This window comes from Watersipora subatra, chromosome 1, assembly GCF_963576615.1.
Source record: "Watersipora subatra chromosome 1, tzWatSuba1.1, whole genome shotgun sequence".
NCBI lineage: Eukaryota > Metazoa > Bryozoa > Gymnolaemata > Cheilostomatida > Watersiporidae > Watersipora > Watersipora subatra.
In genome coordinates this window covers 22,996,677-23,015,053 of record NC_088708.1, presented here as the reverse complement: position 1 = coordinate 23,015,053, position 18,377 = coordinate 22,996,677, and the positions used below count along the sequence as shown (strand labels likewise).

The 18,377-nt window shown below is 37.7% G+C and overlaps 2 protein-coding genes across 3 annotated transcripts in view; one reads left to right on the top strand and one right to left on the bottom strand.

The window, feature by feature from the left end:
• Positions 1-6: 6 nt before the first annotated feature.
• LOC137410192 (DNA-binding protein P3A2-like) lies at positions 7-6,720 on the top strand. Of its 2 annotated transcripts, none has more exons than XM_068095780.1 (9): positions 7-116; positions 1,440-1,501; positions 1,640-1,786; positions 4,121-4,371; positions 4,505-4,651; positions 4,745-4,903; positions 5,007-5,246; positions 6,167-6,278; positions 6,391-6,720. In XM_068095780.1, exons 2-9 carry the CDS (start codon positions 1,441-1,443, stop codon positions 6,534-6,536), a joined length of 1,263 nt encoding a protein of 420 aa, XP_067951881.1. In that variant the 5' UTR covers positions 7-116; position 1,440; the 3' UTR covers positions 6,537-6,720. The 2 variants fall into 2 exon arrangements, with proteins under 2 accessions (XP_067951881.1, XP_067951874.1); XM_068095773.1 differs by lacking the exon at positions 7-116 and adding an exon at positions 253-360.
• Positions 6,721-6,827: 107 nt separating this feature from the next.
• LOC137385524 (dynein axonemal heavy chain 7-like) overlaps positions 6,828-18,377 on the bottom strand; it is a 35,831-nt gene continuing 24,281 nt past the window's right edge. Inside the window, exons 38-63 of the mRNA XM_068071999.1 lie at positions 18,198-18,339; positions 17,521-17,934; positions 17,045-17,274; positions 16,745-16,916; positions 16,497-16,655; positions 16,028-16,231; positions 15,716-15,858; positions 15,324-15,504; positions 14,922-15,107; positions 14,497-14,647; positions 14,042-14,208; positions 13,722-13,913; positions 13,121-13,254; positions 12,819-13,004; positions 12,294-12,519; positions 11,583-11,921; positions 11,236-11,491; positions 10,478-10,761; positions 10,194-10,355; positions 9,857-10,042; positions 9,519-9,656; positions 8,445-8,675; positions 8,117-8,269; positions 7,847-8,024; positions 7,650-7,753; positions 6,828-7,330 (exon numbers count right to left, since the gene is read on the bottom strand). Of these exons, the coding sequence (XP_067928100.1) occupies positions 7,124-7,330; positions 7,650-7,753; positions 7,847-8,024; positions 8,117-8,269; positions 8,445-8,675; positions 9,519-9,656; positions 9,857-10,042; positions 10,194-10,355; positions 10,478-10,761; positions 11,236-11,491; positions 11,583-11,921; positions 12,294-12,519; positions 12,819-13,004; positions 13,121-13,254; positions 13,722-13,913; positions 14,042-14,208; positions 14,497-14,647; positions 14,922-15,107; positions 15,324-15,504; positions 15,716-15,858; positions 16,028-16,231; positions 16,497-16,655; positions 16,745-16,916; positions 17,045-17,274; positions 17,521-17,934; positions 18,198-18,339 (5,125 nt within the window). The 3' untranslated portion in view covers positions 6,828-7,123. The remainder of the gene's footprint in view (positions 7,331-7,649; positions 7,754-7,846; positions 8,025-8,116; positions 8,270-8,444; positions 8,676-9,518; positions 9,657-9,856; positions 10,043-10,193; positions 10,356-10,477; positions 10,762-11,235; positions 11,492-11,582; positions 11,922-12,293; positions 12,520-12,818; positions 13,005-13,120; positions 13,255-13,721; positions 13,914-14,041; positions 14,209-14,496; positions 14,648-14,921; positions 15,108-15,323; positions 15,505-15,715; positions 15,859-16,027; positions 16,232-16,496; positions 16,656-16,744; positions 16,917-17,044; positions 17,275-17,520; positions 17,935-18,197; positions 18,340-18,377) is intronic.

Here is an 18,377-nt window from a genome sequence, read left to right as displayed (position 1 = left end):
AATATAAACGCGTCTGTAAATATTCAAACAAAGATCAGACGAGCTTACTTTTTTAATAACTATCTAAGCTACTATTCACACAATTTACAAGCGATTATATTTGATTCGAGTAAAAGGTAACGTTTTAAAAGTACTATTATTTGCTCAAATGGGCGACGTCTGCATGTCTATTTCTCACTCATGCTCTGTGCTCCCAAACTCCACGGCGCAAGCCCAGGCGCAGACGCAATGGCATGTTATTTATTTTTCCTGAGAACCGCGAATTGCTCACATTCTACGCGCAATATTTACTAGTTTTTAGCCGATAACATGATTCGTGCATGGACGGATTATGATTTAATGAAAGGCTGTAGCTCTGGGGTGAGCCGCTCTTTTTTATTTATTAGTACTGTATTCAGTTTGGCTAGTTTGTCAAACATCGTTAACTATTAATGCTCATGAGGATTTGAAACCAAGTAATTTTCATTAAATTTATTTCATGTTTGCTTTTTATAGCTGCTCTTTAGTCTTACATTTATAACCCCTCCAAGAAATTCAATCCTTAGCTAATATGTTACTTTATGTTTTTGCAGTTATTCTACCATATGGGCATGTCCATAAATAATAATTAGACGTCGTCTTCTTCTTCTTCTCACTAATCACATCCGCTCCTGTGCAGAAGCCTTATTGTGATATCCTATACAACATTAATATTGATTAATAATAATTAGTCATTTGATGTCATGCACATGCACATTTGCTCCCATTATAAAATTCTTTGAATTGATTAATGCAGTAATTTCTTATACCAAATATATATAGAATATATATATTTATATATATATATAAAATATCAAATTTACTGCTTTTAAAATAGTTGTTTCGGAGCTATGAAGTGCAACATGCGTAAATGATGGGACATCACAAAATGTCCCATCATTTTGTTATGTCATTATAAACAGTCAATATGTAGCCTATGTAACAGAGGTTCGAAGGGTTGAGATTTGTTTAATGATGAAAGCACTTATTGATTGGATATACTGAACGTAACTCTGTCATTAAATGAGAAACCTGCACGTAAAGTGTAGGAAAGATACGAGTTTTTGTGGTAGTATTGAATGAACAGAACTACTTTTTGGAGAACATTTTTATCAGAAAGAGGGCCTATTTAATTTATTTATTACCTAATATTTTTGTAGGCAGAACTAGCTTCCTGGTTTTCTTCAACTACCTGAGCTCTCATCTCCGCTTTGTTCTTCACATATAAAATGCTAGTGCTATTAATTCCAAGCAGCTTGCTGAAGGATTTGAAGAAATTGTTTGTTGATAATTATAACAAGTAAATGTAATTGTAGAAATATAAAATAGTAGTGTTATACATTTGCGTAGGATTTGTATTATCCTTCATCGTGGATTTTTATCTGTTAAAACTGGTGTTGTATTCTTAATTCACTTTGCAGGATGCAGGCGGATAGCGAAATGCTAGTTTCAGCACCGCATGTTGAAGGAGGTGTATACAAAGGTCTGTATGGTGATCGATACAAACTACTAGCATCAACCTTGTTTTAATCACTTATCAATAAATTCTAAAACAATGTGACTGTTGCCGTTTCCAATTTTTGACTTCTCTGTACTTTGACTCATATTGCATTGCGTTTAGTGGGTGATATGAATGACTCGATGATGCATGATGACCCAATGTCAGATGACAGTAATGACACGTATGATACAGACCTAATTCATTCTCACCATGTACATCCAGATGGAGTACACACTCGCAACCTCTCTGACCAGTTATGCCATTCTGGTAAGATAAGGTGAATTTGGTTTAACATGCTTTCAATAAAACATACAGATTCGCTGATCTGCAAACAGTGCAGTACAGCGAGACGGTGACGTGATTCTCTAAATGCTTGAGTCTTGTAGACATCCTCTGATTTCCTTGAGTCATAACATAAAGTTAAATTTCTAATGAAGTCAATTCATACAATGTAACTAGCCATTCATATTAAAATCACTGCCAGATTGATAAAAATACGATTCTAGAGTTTGTTTTAATTAATGTTTCCGATAGAAAAACAGTATACTACTCAAGATATTCCTTCTCCGGATTTTGAGGTTACTATTTGCAAAATAATTTATCTGTCAATAGTAATTAAATTACCAAAATTATAAATTTGTTCTAGGTTTTTCTTGATAAGTTTTGACAATTCAATAGTGTATACTTTCATTACAATATATAGCGCTAGCTATTGTGTTTGTTTAATCATTGCTATTTCACATTTGTGTTCTCAGTTTCTTATATGGTTTTAAATGCTATCAACATTTTGCAGATTGGAAAAATGGTTCAGGAAATCAAACATTTACATGCCTATAATTTAATTTGCACAATCTGAGATATAGGATTGTGTCTCCATTTGGTATTTTATTCCTATGAGCTTCTAAGTAATGTCATATGAAGTTTAGCCATTACACTCTCCGCTTTTTGTCTACAATAAATATTGTACAGCACTATTTATTAATTTTAGTTGTGATGTTGTTTATATTTCCATATGCCTGACAGGTACGAACATGAAACTGATACATCTGTGATTGGCCAAGGGGTTAATTCTCAATAGGCAATATCTCACTTTGTAGGCTATATGTATGTATCTATATACACTGAACATAGGCAGCAAGTTTTCCCATCCTAATTTGACCTCACGTCAAGAAAGTTGCGCCACAGCTTTCACAGGACTTGACTAAAACAATTCCCGAGTGCTCAATTTTGTAAAACTGCTCTTAAAGGTTGACTTGCAACAAAATTCACATTACCGTTATTTGATATGAAAAGATTCACCATGTCTTACTCTGTTGTGTTGTAGGTGCAAAATATGTGGAAAGGTGATTACAAGCTCTTAAAAGCTAAAAAATGAACAGAAAATCGCAGCCACACGAGACCGCCGTAGTTTGGATTCCCTTTCCAAAACGGCTCAAATGTGATGTAGTTGTGAGAGATGGTTTTTGTTTACACTTTCTTGCAACCTTATTCGTAGAAATATTTTCACAAATATACTTCACGCATTCAATAAAACTATGTCTATTGTTCTTACGCGTCTGTTTTATCGTCATTGTAATGCTGTCACTTTTAACACTGATATCTTATAACTTACCATAAAAAATCGTTAAACTTTTTAACCTTAGCTCGAAGGAGTACATATCATTTTGTCTGATATCATGACGAGCCTGTTGGTGACCTGTGATAATCGAAAAGTGCTGCAAAAATTATTTGCGAAGTATTGGGTCACATGATCAGATTACGACTTGACGATTGAATAATGCTGAAACAAAACTGTAAAGTAGCGAGCATCTATATTTGATAAGGGGTCTTCGGTGAAACCCGAAGTGTTTGTCATAACCTAGTACTACGATAAGTTTTATATTGAGCTTTGTATTGGCCTTTCAATTCACGTGAGAACATACGTGACAAGGCGATAACCAAATCTCGTGGTTACATCATCGAAATAAAGAGATTCCAATTTACGGCAGCTTTTCGTTTTTTAGCTTTTAAGAGTTTGTAATCACATTTCCACATATTCGGCACCTACAACACAACAGAGTAAGACATGGTGAATCTTTTGATACCAAATAAGTGTAATGTGAATTTTGTTGCAAGTCAACCTTTAACGTGATTCCATCGAAATGGTACAAGTTGTGAAGCAGCCTGACCACTGCAAGCCTTGGGAGTGATGTACACTATATATATATGATATACATAATACTCATGCTACAGACAGTACTGTTTCGGCTATTGAAGCCTCATCAGTGCGGCTCAGAGCTTAGGCAGGGGACACAAATCCCGTTACCCATGAGAGTTGACTTCCTGCCACAAAACAACTAAGTTGCCTCGCAGACTTTAAGAAAGTCAATGCGCTGACACCAGAGTGCTCAAATCACAAAAGTGATGAGCTTTGCACAAAGGCTAATGGTGCCGCACCTCTCACAGAGCGCTCAACCAAACTGAAGTGAGGCAGCATATACTCATGCTACAGACAGTACTGTTTCGGCTATTGAAGCCTCATCAGTGATATACATATATATGCACCAACTTTACTAACACATATTTGTTTAGAATATACTCTCATGTTCCAGTTTTCTGTAGGTCCTGCTGGAGTTGCAGCAGCAGCTGCGATAGCTTCATTTAAAAAGAAAAGAAAACCACATTCATTTGAAACCAATCCTGCCATTAGAAAGCGTCAGCAAACTAGACTACTGCGTAAAATACGCAACTGTATTGAGGAGTACACAATCAGAGTTGGTCAGCAGGCTGCTTTTCTTGCTGTCACACCTTCGAAAGGGCGCGACAGTAATCATTCCTACAAAGTATTTGGCTCACAGCCACTTGAAAATGTGGTATGTATTGGAACATATTCATGGCTTTATGCAAGTGTATGGAACTGGCATTTATTATTATGTGTTTTATATGAGGGATGGATACACACTAGTGTTTGTGTGTTTACTGTTAAATACTTGCTGCTGTTTTTAGCTGAAAACATGCCGGAATGTAATAGTTCAAGACCTGGAACAGGTGCTTGCCGCTCAAGCGCCTCCTCCCGCTGAAAACAGCCATTTGTTTGAGTTGCCTCCTCTGCTCATGGATGGAATGCCTACTCCCCTTGAAAAAATGACTCAGGTTTGAGCATATTCCATTAAGTACAAGATAAGCTGTTCTTTGCGAAGCTTCTGGGTTGCAAATGTTTCAAGTTAATTGCTATTCTGTCTGTAGGCACACCTTCGAGCTTTTATTCCTGAAATGCTAAAATATTCAACTGGCAGAAGTAAGCCTGGGTGGGGAAAGCTGGAGTGTCAGCCTCTCTGGTGGCCAGTAGATGTCCCATGGGCCAACATAAGATGTGATGTTCGTACGGAGGAGGATAAAAAAACAGTGAGTGCTAAAATGAAAAAGCTTCAACACTCGCAATTATTTTAAGATTCTCACTGTATAATTGTAACTCACTTTCTTTATAAAGAACTATGTTGTATTGCAGTTGGGCTGGACTCAGGCCTTGCGCTCTATAATCAGGAACTGCTACAAGCACCATGGGAGAGAAGACTTGCTTCCGGCATTTGAGGAGGATCCCCCTCCCCCACCTTTTGTCATGCAAACCATAAACAATCCTGATGGATCTCTATCAATAATTCAAATAGACACTTCCTGTTCTCAATTAGCTGAAGGCAGTGAAATAATCACACTCGCCGATGGTACTCAGGCAACTGTTGTTAGGACAGTAAGCACAGTTAAAATACTCACGAGCTTTCTGCCTATAGTATATAAATATATTTCCATATCACATGTGAAAGGAGGCGCGTGAGCAGCGTTTTGTGAACATTGGGCAGACAACCTTACTTTAATCAAAAACAAATTTTTCAGGAAATAATTCGAAATCATTCAGCTCGCTTTTCATGATGTTCATGACAAACACAAAGTTGTTACAATTATGTTGCTGACTATCTTCTAGAATATTGATGTTCTTTGCTACACATAACTGTGTAGGTTTCTGGTGTGCAAGGCTTTTGAGGAATTCTGTTTAAGATCGTCTGATAATTATCATGAAAATGAATCGTAAATGTAATTATGGGCGTGGCGCCTAATTCTTTGCTGCTACAGAGTTGGAAGTCTCATGTGTTCTGATGTCTACTAATATGAGCGATATTTTATAATTATTGCAATGGCTCAAAAAACATCTAAGTTAAATATTAGTTGAATTTTCCTTGTTTATATCAAACTGTGGTTGTTCCAAAAACGATGCATGCAAAATATCTAATTTTTAGCTGCAACGAAAATGAAATGGCATAATTTTTCATTCCTTGCCATCTACAGATATATGAAACAATTCGAATGTGAGCAAGAAAACTTGACATTTTGGTACAAATATGATAGTTTGCCGTTTAGATCCAGACGAAAACAAAAAAATGATACCTTGCAATACCTCTTATATGGTAATGTTGAAAATTGTATGTGTAAGCCATTGTATAGGTAATATGTTTTGGCCATTGTGTATTGTTTTTGCCATATCATACAGTAGATTATGTCCTCAAACTCCCTTATGTTGAACTGTAGATTTTATAAGCCTTTGCCTTTATCGTTAATTTGCTGTTGCTATTCATCGCTATAGCCAATTGATTTGTCAACATTCACCTATTACAGTTACAGACAGAAGATTTGGATGATGTTGGCAGCGATGATAATCTAAATACACGTCTGACAGAGGCAACACTCACCTCTGAAGGAGCCATTATGATTCCTGATGGTGGTGGAGGTATGCAAGACTCGTTTTTCTCATGATTTTTATCATCTCCTCCTCCCATATGTGTAAATGTAATTAGCTGTTGTGATTTGGTGAAATTCTAACTAATCGCCTTTTTTTGCAGACATGGTACAGTTGCCTGTTTCGGTATACAATGGCACACTGATGGTAAGCCACCTTGACAATGATACAACAGCCATGCCATCATTTGCTCAAAACAAAAGCGAGGTAGGGGTGCCTCCATCTACACAAACTGTTGAAATTTCCTAACATGTTGGTTCAAGCTAAGTTCTGTTTAAGTTCAAGTTCTGTCTAAGATTTAACACCAATGTTTTTGTGATAGCTTGCTTGCAAGTGGCATAGTACCTGTCACCAAGTTTTTTTTATAACATGTACAGTATTAACCTTAGAACTTTCCGGCATATTTTATCACAAATACAAGAGATTCACAAGTTGCAAATAGGTTATATTATTTGAAGTTACATTGTCTCTGGACAATAAATGCCACAAATAACAACATTTTTAAAATATCACAGTTTTAAAGAATGATAAATGGTAGTAATTATGGACGGAATAAATGCATTACATGTAGAAAATCGAGCAGTGAGCAGATTTATTTAAAAATTCCATTCTGTAAATAAATTGTCAATTGTATTGGTTCACCAAAAATTCTAGCAATACATAAGTAGACCAATTTAAATAAAATAGAATGTATAGAGTCAGTCTCATGGCGAAATAGCAAAGAGCCGATTCTGTGATAGGAGGTAAGCTCTCCATGGTTTGTTGGATAGTTAGAGGACTGACTTGCTGTTGGTTACTAGGTTCTGTGATACATGTGCCGATTGCATGATAATTGCTTAGTTATCAAGTTGGCATAGCAAGGCAACGCCTCTTTGCACCCAGTGAGACTCTGGTTTGTCAGAAGGTATGAGCATAGCGATTACAAAGTTTGTAGAGTGACCTGTTGTACTGAGTGTACCTCGACGTTCACTTGTTTTATACACAGGTGATCGGTATGTTGGTTTGTCTGGAATCTCGCTTCTCTTTGCTGGTTTCAGCCATATCTGTAATACATTACTTACTAATAAGGACAATGCTAAAGTTTTCTCACGATTGATCAAAATATTGCTATTCATGATTGTCAGGTTTTAGTTCTGTGGTTTAATATAGAAGTGGTCATATGTGTGAGTAACGTTTTGTAATTTCAGACTTTCAGTACATTTTTGCATGGCTGAAAATGATTCAAAATATTTTTAAATACTGTAATTACAAAAAGTAGTCATTTAAAACATAGACTTTCCATGTACAGTATAATAAAATCTAAATAATGGAACCTGACTATTAGCGGTACCTATCTTGTTTTCAATTTTGTGTTAAACTTACCACAGGGAAGGAATCGTGTAAAACTTTGGGCATAGATTCTCCTAGCTTTTTGGTTTTTCTGTCCCATCTTGCGCCATCCAAAAACAGTCCCTTGATATAAGCACCTAGTTGAATAAAGTTTAGAGTAAGTCCAACAACATCCATTGAGCGTGTAAAAGATTAGCCACTCAATATTGCAGCATTGAAACTTTACTTACCATCTTCAGGCTCTTCTGGTGGGTCCTTGTCTTCACAGACTTCAAAATCAAAGCCAAGCAAATCAATAGGTATCACATACTTTCTAGCAAAGTTCTGCTTTACACCAGTAAGGAAAGCCTGTGTGAAGTAGAATCCTGAGACCCAGAAAACTGGTGGTGGTCCCACATCAAACCAATCCTAAAAGTACAAAGCAATATTGTGTGCAACCAAACTTGACAAGAAATTGGTCATGAATACTAATGAGATAGCCTAATGGCACATGTATGTACCTTCAAGAATTTGAGGCGAGTAAGAAAGTCATTGACATAACTTCCTAAAGGTTTCAGTGATGGGTAAGACTTCTTGGCCCACATCGCAGGTATTTTGGATTTTAGGATACTCTGTGCAACCTCTTCTAAATCTGTAGACATCACCACCAGACCCTGAAAAACGGTATGTGGCTGAATATCAACATCTTTTTCTGTTAAGGCGCTGTTAGATAAAATTATTTAACCGACCAAAGCAATGTTTTAAACTATTTGAATACGTGTGTCAAAAGGCTAGAGAACTGATAATAAGCTCTTTGCATAACGAAGCCTATATAATTTCATTCCTTACCTTTATGGCTTTGATGATGTTCTCAAGACTGGAACGGATCACCCAGTATAGCTTGTTAAACCTTCCCATCTCTTGTACAAGCACAGTATTCATGCTCTGTTTGTATGATGTAGGGTACTTTCTCAGAGCTGCCTCGGTGTCAAATGCAGGCGGTAGCTTGCTTAATATGTCGCTTGCCACATCATTGACTATATCATCAGAGGATTTACCACCAGCGGATGATGCTTTTGCCTAGCAAACAGAGCCGAATAATTACAAATTTCCAATTTTAAATTTGCTGTAAAAGAATAGGAATAATTTGAGGACTTCACAGGTTGTTGGGCGATGAATGCTGTTGAGTGTGACTGCATATAAGAGAAATTCTGAAATACCCTGATATCATAGATTAGCTAACGTTCAATATACAATTCTTACAAAGTACAATTCTTAAAAATGTGCCTTTCAATATTCGCATTCTAGGCCGGGAAATTAGTGTATGGTTAGCTGCTTACCTTTTTCTGTTATGTTGACAGATGTAAGGTTAGACACACGTGCAGCACGCAACATAAAATAAAACAAAGAAGGTGATGAGTTATTAAATGTATAGTACCATAACACACACATCTAAAGAAAATTATTAGTAGTTCATGTGAGAATATATTTGTATAAATTTCAAAAATGACAAAATATTTTGATCAATTTGTGCAATTTTAGGGCGAGGTGGCGCAAAAGTGATTAGTTAAGCGGATGTGTATTAAGCCTGGGGGATCGCACATCTAGGTTCTGGACATGGCATTTTAGGTGTGTGAAACTGATTGCTGTGCAGTACTACACCTAAAACAATCTATAGAGTTTGAATACCTCGTAATGATCTTTCTACCAACCAAAAAGAACCACTCATCACTGACAAATGTGGACAAACAGTTTAGCAAACTTGACAAAGAATTACATTTAAATGGCAACATTTGCAAACTGTGTTGTAGGTTATGCAGTTAAAAACATCATTTTGCCTCCTTATAGCAGTGTTAGAGCCAAGCATTAAAACACAATCATCATTTGAGGATGCCAAAAATATTTTGAGTGAAGAATGCTTACTTGTGTGAGGAGGATGCTGTCAAACAACGCATTGGTAAGGCCCTGGTCTTTGGTGATATCCGCATTGGTGTGCATGCCAAAAATCTCTGGTGATGGATTGATTGGTAGGTTTTTGGTATACTCAATGTAGCTGTCATACTAAAATAAAGATTTTGGTTGACCATTACTAACCTGAAAGAAACATTAAAATTTTGCCTACCCCAGCCTTGAAGTAAGGTCTTTCACTTAACATGTTTTCAATATGGGCCTATAATAGCCAACATAAGCTATAGCTAGACTTGCAAAATTGTAAATAATCAAGAACAATCAGTCAGTAGGGTGCAATGGGTTTCACTAACCTCGCCATCAGGTGGGGCATAGTAAAGGCCGGACTCGTCAAAGTTGTAGGGCTTATCACCATTGATGAGCTCATTGTAAAACTTTCCTAAGATAGTTGTGAGAGTCCTTCTGTCCCAATCATCAGTAACACGGCCTCCGTAGTTACACTCACCGGTCAGGTACCGCAGGGCAACATACTGCACTTCCTACAAATAACCGCATTCTGGTCTGCATTGTAGGGATCAACCAACAATTAAAAAGTACATGAAATATTTTTCAGGTTACTGACACTAAGAAATAGAATTAAGACAAAGCCATACAACAAATACACAATTTATATGAATAGATGTTACATACAGTGTATTGGTTGAGGAACATGTGGAGCTGTCTAACACTAATTCGCAAATCTGTCTCATTGAATTCATATGGAATGTTCCATCCGAGAGGCCCAAATTTTCTCCTTTCTTGAACAAGAGCATGGAAGAAGCAAAGACCATACAGCATCTTCTTCAAGGCACTCTACAAAAAACAACTTATAGTGTAATTTCATATAGCAACTCTAACATGGTAAAACAATGCTGAATTATCTAACTTTTTTAACAAATAGTTTATTTGAGCATGAGCAGGCCAACCAGACTCACTGGATTGTTACAGCTGGTGAAGAAGTCTGGGTCACTAATAGGGTCGCTGAGATAAGACCTGACAATATTGAATCGAAGTCCAGCTGGAGGTTCATTTGTCATTTTCACACCGTTTTGCAAGATGGACACTGGGAATTTTTCACTTGGGTATGATGTTAGCCACAACCTAAAGTCAGGATGGGTAGTGTCAGGGTTAAACTCATAGCAGATCTTTTCCAACGTAGGCATCCAGCTTGGGGCGAGATGACAGTTTTGCAGCAGCACCCAGGTGCCTTCCTTGATACCTAAACAATAAAGCACAAATAGCTGCTTTACTAATGGAACACTCGTTCTTTTACATTTAATGATGGCTGAAAGGATTGCATGCGAACAAACACTGAAATATATCGCATGCCACGCAATTCATGTATTAGCTCGCAAGCATGATGATTTTAAGCAATGAACAAGTTTTTTTTGAAAATTGAGAAAAGAGATTTTACATGAAGGCCAGTTAAGATTCTGCCTGTGTCACACATGGTTTCCATACCTTCACATAATTTGGTGATGGTAAATCCCATCGTAGAGAGAAAACATTTTAAGTTTGCAATGTACGTGGACAGATTACATTGTATTAAGGAGCCTTATCCTAGGAGTTCATTGATGGACTCTAATGTAACAAAAGTCTCACAACATTCTTTTGCTTTCTGTTTAACCTACACATTGCATGACATTCAGTTTCATTACATAAAGGTACATTGACTATCCAAATACATGTTTACCTTTCTCAATCATACGAATGGCAATTGGACCTTGACCCTGGCCTAACGACAATGAGTCCAACTTGGCACCTCCAAATCCCATGTCATCAGCGAACTTGAGGAGAGCAGCTGTTGGATCAGCACCAGGTGAGAGAATAAAAAGAAGAGGAGCAACACTCGTGCTGTCATTAAAAGCTTTGGGAAGGTCAAAGGGTGGTGGCTCAATATATTTTTGTCCAAGTTTTGCGCTCACATATTCTTGGACAGCTGGAATGAACTGCAAACAAATGTAATGATATGAGTAAAAGGAAACACAATACAAATGCCAAAAGGAAGAGTTAAAATAATCATTCAGAAAGGTTATTAACCTTGTCAGGGCGGAGACAGCGAAGGACCAGCATCCTTTGAAACATTGAAAGTTTCTCTTGGAACTCTCCAGGAAGCTTTTCCGATGATGGGTCTTTAGAATCATAGATATTTTTCCATTGCTCCTTATAGCCTAGAAACTTCTTCCGAATGTCTTTGAAGCTAGAAAGGTCATCGAGACGACAGATCTCGTCCCAAGACTTAATTGGAAGCCAGGTTGTTGGATTGCTATGAGGATTGTCCAAACCAATTCCTCCAGTAAGCAGGAATCTCCACTCATTGTCATCTATTTCATTCCGGTGCTTGAGCAGGTTTATGCAGAGCGTAAAGGAGAAAAGAAGCTAAAACAAAATGAATGGAATGCCAGACTGCTAAGATGAGGGTAATATCTCAGTTTTTGCGAGTATGGTTTCTTTATCAAAGCAGCATATGAATAGAATGGCTGCTGTTTTTTTAGGTTATCTTTGAATAATTATTTTTCAAATATTTGTTTTTAAAAGAGTATCGAAAATTCAGGCATATTTGGTTTTGGTTGATGAAGGTCGACATTTGATTTCTTTTTTACTTTTTCAAAAGCTATTCATGATAGCATGAGGATGTATGCAAAGTATTCAACATTGCAATCTGAGAAAATATAGGATATTAGGTAAATAGTTGACAACATTTTTTATAATACTTTCCACAAAAATAGTATTCAAGCTCTTAAAACACACCTTATCCTTTTCAAAGAGGGATCTGCAAACATTGCAGTAAAGCGAGTAGGTGAAGTGATTCTCTAAATGCTTGAGTCTTGTAGCGACATCCTCTGATTTCTCTGCATTCTCAATACTCATCATAAAGAGATTAATGAACCAGGTCAGCGAGTACTGATACATGGGCTCGATGTTAGCGAGGTCAGCGATAGAGAAGAACAGAATCGTAGAGTGAACAGCAATGGGTCTGTAAAAGATTAGAGAATTGCAAATTATTAGCGCAAAACATTCGCGTAGTTTTCAAAATCAGTGAGGGGATTAACTGAATTAATTAAGAAATCTCTCATTATCTAAGAAAGGACTTCTGACCATATTCATGTGAGCAGTTCACATCATAGCAACAAAAGCGGTCACATAAAACTTAGGCAAGGTTTGCACATATCATTTGCATCAAGTTTTTGGTAGGACATAGTATAGCAATAACCACAGCAAAGCAATGCTTCTGCTATTAATAGTGTTGGCTCATGGCTCAATGTGATGCCTGACCTGTAACCAAGACGGGCTGTGTCAATCTTTTGCTCTGTCACTTCAGCAATGGCCTGTTTTTCTGAGATCTCATTGGCCAAAACTTTGGATGAAGAAAGAACTCGGATAGCGGTCTCATCTTCAAGAATATTCCCTTCAGATGAAGACAGAACCATCAATATCTTGTCCTCAATCTCCTTCAACTGCCTGTGAATGAAACCGATTATTAAGCGCTTACAATTCTTTGATCCATAGAAGCAAATTAAATCCATAGAAGCAGCTACAGCTGAGCAATAATATAAAGTGTAACCAATCCAGCGCACCGTTTGTTGTTGGCTCCCTGCACAATGAGAGCATTCTTCTCCTCTTGTAGCTCTGGTCGCTCCTTGGCAACTGCAATTCCAAGCAGCTGGTCTTCTAAGCCTTCAGGAGTTATCATGAAGTTCAGTAAAGTTACCTGCAAACAACCCAAATGCTTCAATGATCTTACACAAACATTGTCACGGCGACATAAAAAATTGAACGCTAAACAGAGAGGAGATATGACCTAGACAGGAAGCAAAGGTATGCATTTGAAGGACACAAACAATGTAGGCAGAATAGAGGCAGTAATTAAAAAAACATCCGAGACAGAGTATGAAATCAGAAGAATCGTTCGTTTTTTTCGTAACGTCATTTTATCGTTGTCGGCCATCTTTATAGACAATTTTATCGTTAAAAACACGAAGCTTCTTCAATGAATTTTTGAAAATGATGCTTTTGTTTGCAATTTTTTTATTATAGTATCAAAATAATACCTAAAAGTACTAGTAAATAAAAAAAATGATCATTTTCTACAAATATGGCGGCTTTTTCGTGAACACACGCATGTGCAAACGACTTGATGACGTCAAAAAAATGATGGATAATGTATTGGAATTCTACCTTGACAGCAGTCTCTGGCAAGTAGTGCGGGTTACGCAGCTTAGTAGTCATGTAGAACTTAAAATCCATTGAGTACTCAAGAGTATTATCTCCCAGTCGCATACACAAAGCACCTCCCTGTTTAAATGTCTGTTTGAGCAGAAGGGGCTCTAGCAATGGGTCGAGCTCCTCCCCAATGTCCTCCATGAGCACCTGAGAATGGCAATGGTTGTCAGAAAAAATGCTTTCTGAGTAGATTTAAATGAATAGGATTTGAGCAACATGCGTTGGGAACCTGTAAAGAGTCCTTTGCTAAACATGAGTATCCCACCACCACTTACCGGATTCCCAAACTGGATGCAATTTTCCAAAGTTCTAACGAAATCAGTATCACTGCTTTTGACTACATGAAGGTTGTTTGCTTTCTCCATATTTTTCACCCACTTGTTCGCTTGCCCTTGTGGATCAATCATGAGTGGCCATCGTCTTGAGTTTGCGACAATAATACCTGTGAAGCATTGTCGTGGACTAAGGAGCTGCATGTGGTGTAATTTTAAGAATTATTCAAGCGCTGAACATTGGCCCAGCTAGTAATAAGGCAAAACATTACTTTTGCTGCCAGCGAAAGCCAAAAAGGCCATAAAGAAGAAGTTATGGCGGTGAATATTCTCATACAAATAATCATAAAAAGAAAAGAAGACATTGAAAACCAGAATCGCTCACTTCAGTTTGTCACAAAAATTGGTGATTAACAAAAACAATACAGTTAAAGAGACATTGTGTAAAATTCACAAACCATTATCGACTGAGAAACTGTCAGTTGGAAGACCAGCTATGTTCCATGCTCGAATATGCACAGGATCTCCCAGCGTATCTCTCAATGAGAAGTTGTCTGACCTTGGAATTCCTTTATTCTTGACGGACTCTATCCAGGCAATGATTTGCTCCTGTGTACCAACAATATCCCCGGCTTAAGTCGTGAGACTACTGATGAAAACATTTAATGCATCCTTCTAAGTAGCATAGTGAACTTGTTGAGCTAGTGAACTAATTTTTCCATCATGGGAAAATGTCATAAATTTTTATCAAAAGATAAGGTTGTTTGTTTTTTGAGCCAATAAATAAACTGCAAAATTAAGCCCGGTATTCATTCATTGTCGCTTTCTGATCACCAGAATTTAATATAATGCTCTAATTTTTATCCCTCAAAAGCAAGTTAACCTGTCTAAATGCTGATGTGAAGGCGCCAAGGTAGGCGACAAGGCCTGAGGAGATAAGAACATCACCAGTAGTGTTTGTGTATCTTATACCCAGCTCCTTAGCTGATTGGCTCCATCTATCCTTCTCACCACCCAATCCACCAATAAGCTGCTCAGCCCGCTCAAGCTTCTTCTGACACAAGTCAACCTAAACAAAGCGCAAGACAAATGAGAATAAATACGATAACAGATGCAAATGAACCAGAATAAATACGATAACACATGTAGCAGTAACAAGTCCAACATACCAACAAATGAAATACTGAACAAGCTTTTAATTCAACAAAATGTAAAATTGAAAGCAAAGAAAAAAATTAACAAATATAAGGTCATTATTTCTAAAGGATCCCTAGCTGATACACACCTGGTTCTCCAGGTCTGCTTTCTTCCTTTTATTGTCATCCAATCGCTGTTGAAGTTTAGACAGTTTGTCCTGAACCTCCTTAAGTGACGCTCTCTTTTTCTCTAAAGCTGCCATAGCAACAGACAACTCGCCATTGGCCTTGGCGAGAGCTGCTTTTTTGGGGGCCACAACCTTGGCCACACTATGAACAGATTTAAACTAAGTTATATGTGGTAATAAGGCGCAAAGTAGATGTTTGAATAACGAACAGATAGCTAGAAATTGTCTAGCAATAGTTTTATCGTTAAAATGCAACAAACAGGTCAGCACACGCAATGACAACAAATAACAGTTTTGCAGAGACAAGCAAGTAAATCACCTGAGGAAACTAGGAAATGCTGTACAGTACTTACTCATCGTATTGATCCATAGCTCGCACCCACTTACAAAGGCCCTCACAGGCAGTCGAGGCAACCTTAATTTTGTCTGGATCAAAGTCCGGATTCGAAATATACCTGCTTCGGATGATCTTCATAATAGCTGGAGCTATATTGTCCTGCAAATACATTATGAAAAAGCATTGCATTACGCTTATTAATAATGTAGCTACTTGAAGTCTTTATAAAAAGAGAATATTTTGAATTGTCTCCACAAGAAAATGATAACTTCCAAAAAAAACATGGCTTCAAATACATTTGGGTGTATATGTGACCATGCATATTCACCTTGTCATATTGATGTAAGTTTTCCAAGAACTTCATGTCACCCAACATTTTTTTAGAGGGACCCCAGAAATCTTCAATCTTTTTTCCTGAACCTGAGGGATCGGGAACTCTTTCAGGTTTGATATTCTTGAGAATACAAATGGCCTCGAGCACAAGCCTCACACCTGCAGGTGGAGATTTCATAGACTTGACCAGTGTAATATCCTGCAATAGATACAATATACATATATCTAAGAGTGAATAAATATAGGATATGCTTTACTTGAGTATAAGAATAGTGGCCTACTTTGAAAAATATGAACAAAAATTAAAAAACTGTAAATATATAATAAAAAAATGAAAAAACCGCATGAACAATGAGATATCCAAGTGTGAAAAGCTGAAAAAACCAGAATTAGAGAGGAAGAGACAGAAGGAGTTGGCATACCTGAAAAGTGAGCGTTAATAAGGGAAAAAAGACATGACATACCTGAGGGGTAAGAGTATCAAGAGCAGCAAGGGCAGCATTGAGAATAGGCATGGCTTTGCTTAGATCTTTATCACAGTCATCAGCAATGGCCTTGGCAGCACTTGCTTGTTCATTGGCTACTGCCTCATCTCTTGCAACTACTGTTGCCACCTTCTCCACCTGTCAGCGCACAGATCATATAGGCACTATTGGTAAACCTCTTGAAGCTAGCCACTGATTGGTTGACAAATAGTGGTGAAAGTACGAACCTCAACTGACTCCTTTTCAATCACAACTACCATGTCATCTACATCTTTGCTCGCCACGATCAGCTGTGGCTGCAGCTCTGTCAGTTCGACTTGCATCTTGGCAACGTCTGCAGCTGCCGATTGCAACTTTTCCAGCCCAACTTCATACCGCTGCTTGGCTTTGAAAACCTCCCTGTTTTTGTATAGCCAGTTTTACTAACTACTAGTAAATGATGTTTTGGTTTATGTTACACAGGAATATGTAAGAGCTTGAAAAATGAGCTATCAGATTATAAAAATCATTCGTGTTAATCGACTTACGATCGTTTTTGTTCGATCATGGACTTGAAGGTAGAGATGAGCTCTAGGTAAGAAGTAGGTGTAACATAGTTGTGCCGCTCCAGCTCTTGCTGAAACTTGACTGAGAGATCTCTGGTACTTGTATGAAACTCTTGGCACATGGAAATGCATGAGTTCTTGATCTCTTCATCAATATCCAGTTCACCCAGAGATCTTGTGGCGACCGCTTGCAGGGCATCAGCTGGCCAAGCCTGACAATTTATATTTTAGCAGACTTCTAAAAGCACTCCTAGAATTTCTCATTATTAATCATTTATTTAGTGTTTGTAATTTCTGTCACTACTAAACTCTTCCAGCTTTACATTAGTATATTGCCAATTGAAAAATATTGAAACACAAAATAACCTTTAAAATATATCATAGGTGTAGCATGCATATTGTTTGCAAACTTTGACGGCTAATTAAGGATTACTTAGCGACGATAAATTTTGTCATACCTGAAACCAGTCGATGGTACAACAATTGACGAGAGATGGAAATTTTCTCAGCCTGTTCCGGAAGGCATCACCAATCGGACTCATGGCAAGCACGATATGCAGCTGATCTCTCACTCGCTGGACAAAGAAATTAAACAGAGCGACCAATGAGCCATCTGTTTGTTTATTCTTCTCTCGTTGCCGATCTAGCTGTCTCATCTTCTCACAGATCTCTGCTTTTTCATCAGTTGGGTAGAGATTTGGCACCTCACCGGCGTTGAGGAGATTGTTTATGTCCTCCAAGAAGGACTCCTGCTTGATTTGAGAATCAGAAAACAGGAAAACGGCATGATTGTCAGTTTCTGTTGCTTTTCGCAGAATGTGCTTGATGTCTTCTCGCCATTCCACAGAAGTGTAACTCTTTCCTATCTCCACCTGAAATATCACATTGTCTTTTACTTTTCGCTCGTTAAAAGCAGAAAAATATTTTCATTTTTGCACTTTTACACTCTGTCTCTGATGTTTCTTTGCATATGATTGAAAGTATGTTATCCTGCATGTTATCCTGCATTACGCATAAAGCATGTTATTATTGAAAGTACCTTCATGGCTAAAAAGGTGAGTGTTTGCATGCACCTCTGTTATAGCGAAGACAATATATATCACCCATGTAAAATATCTCAATCAGTTTAGCTTACCTGCATGCAATCATAGTCTGACATGTGAGCTGCTAGCCTAGTAAGAGACTGTCTCCCGGAGCCACCGACACCAACAAGAAGAGCATGACTCCTCGGTTGTTTTATGATCCGCGAGATTCGAGAGACATGCTCAATCGCAAATCTGTTCAAGCAAACCCATCAAAACTATCAGCAACAGAT

Bases quoted from the DNA above. Each gene is read 5' to 3' on its own strand.
- LOC137410192 (XM_068095780.1), top strand. From the start codon at position 1,441: ATGCAGGCGGATAGCGAAATGCTAGTTTCAGCACCGCATGTTGAAGGA. The intron at 1,502-1,639 runs GTCTGTATGGTG...CATTGCGTTTAG, and splicing joins TGAAGGAGGTGTATACAAAG to TGGGTGATATGAATGACTCG. The intron at 4,652-4,744 runs GTTTGAGCATAT...TTCTGTCTGTAG, and splicing joins CCCTTGAAAAAATGACTCAG to GCACACCTTCGAGCTTTTAT.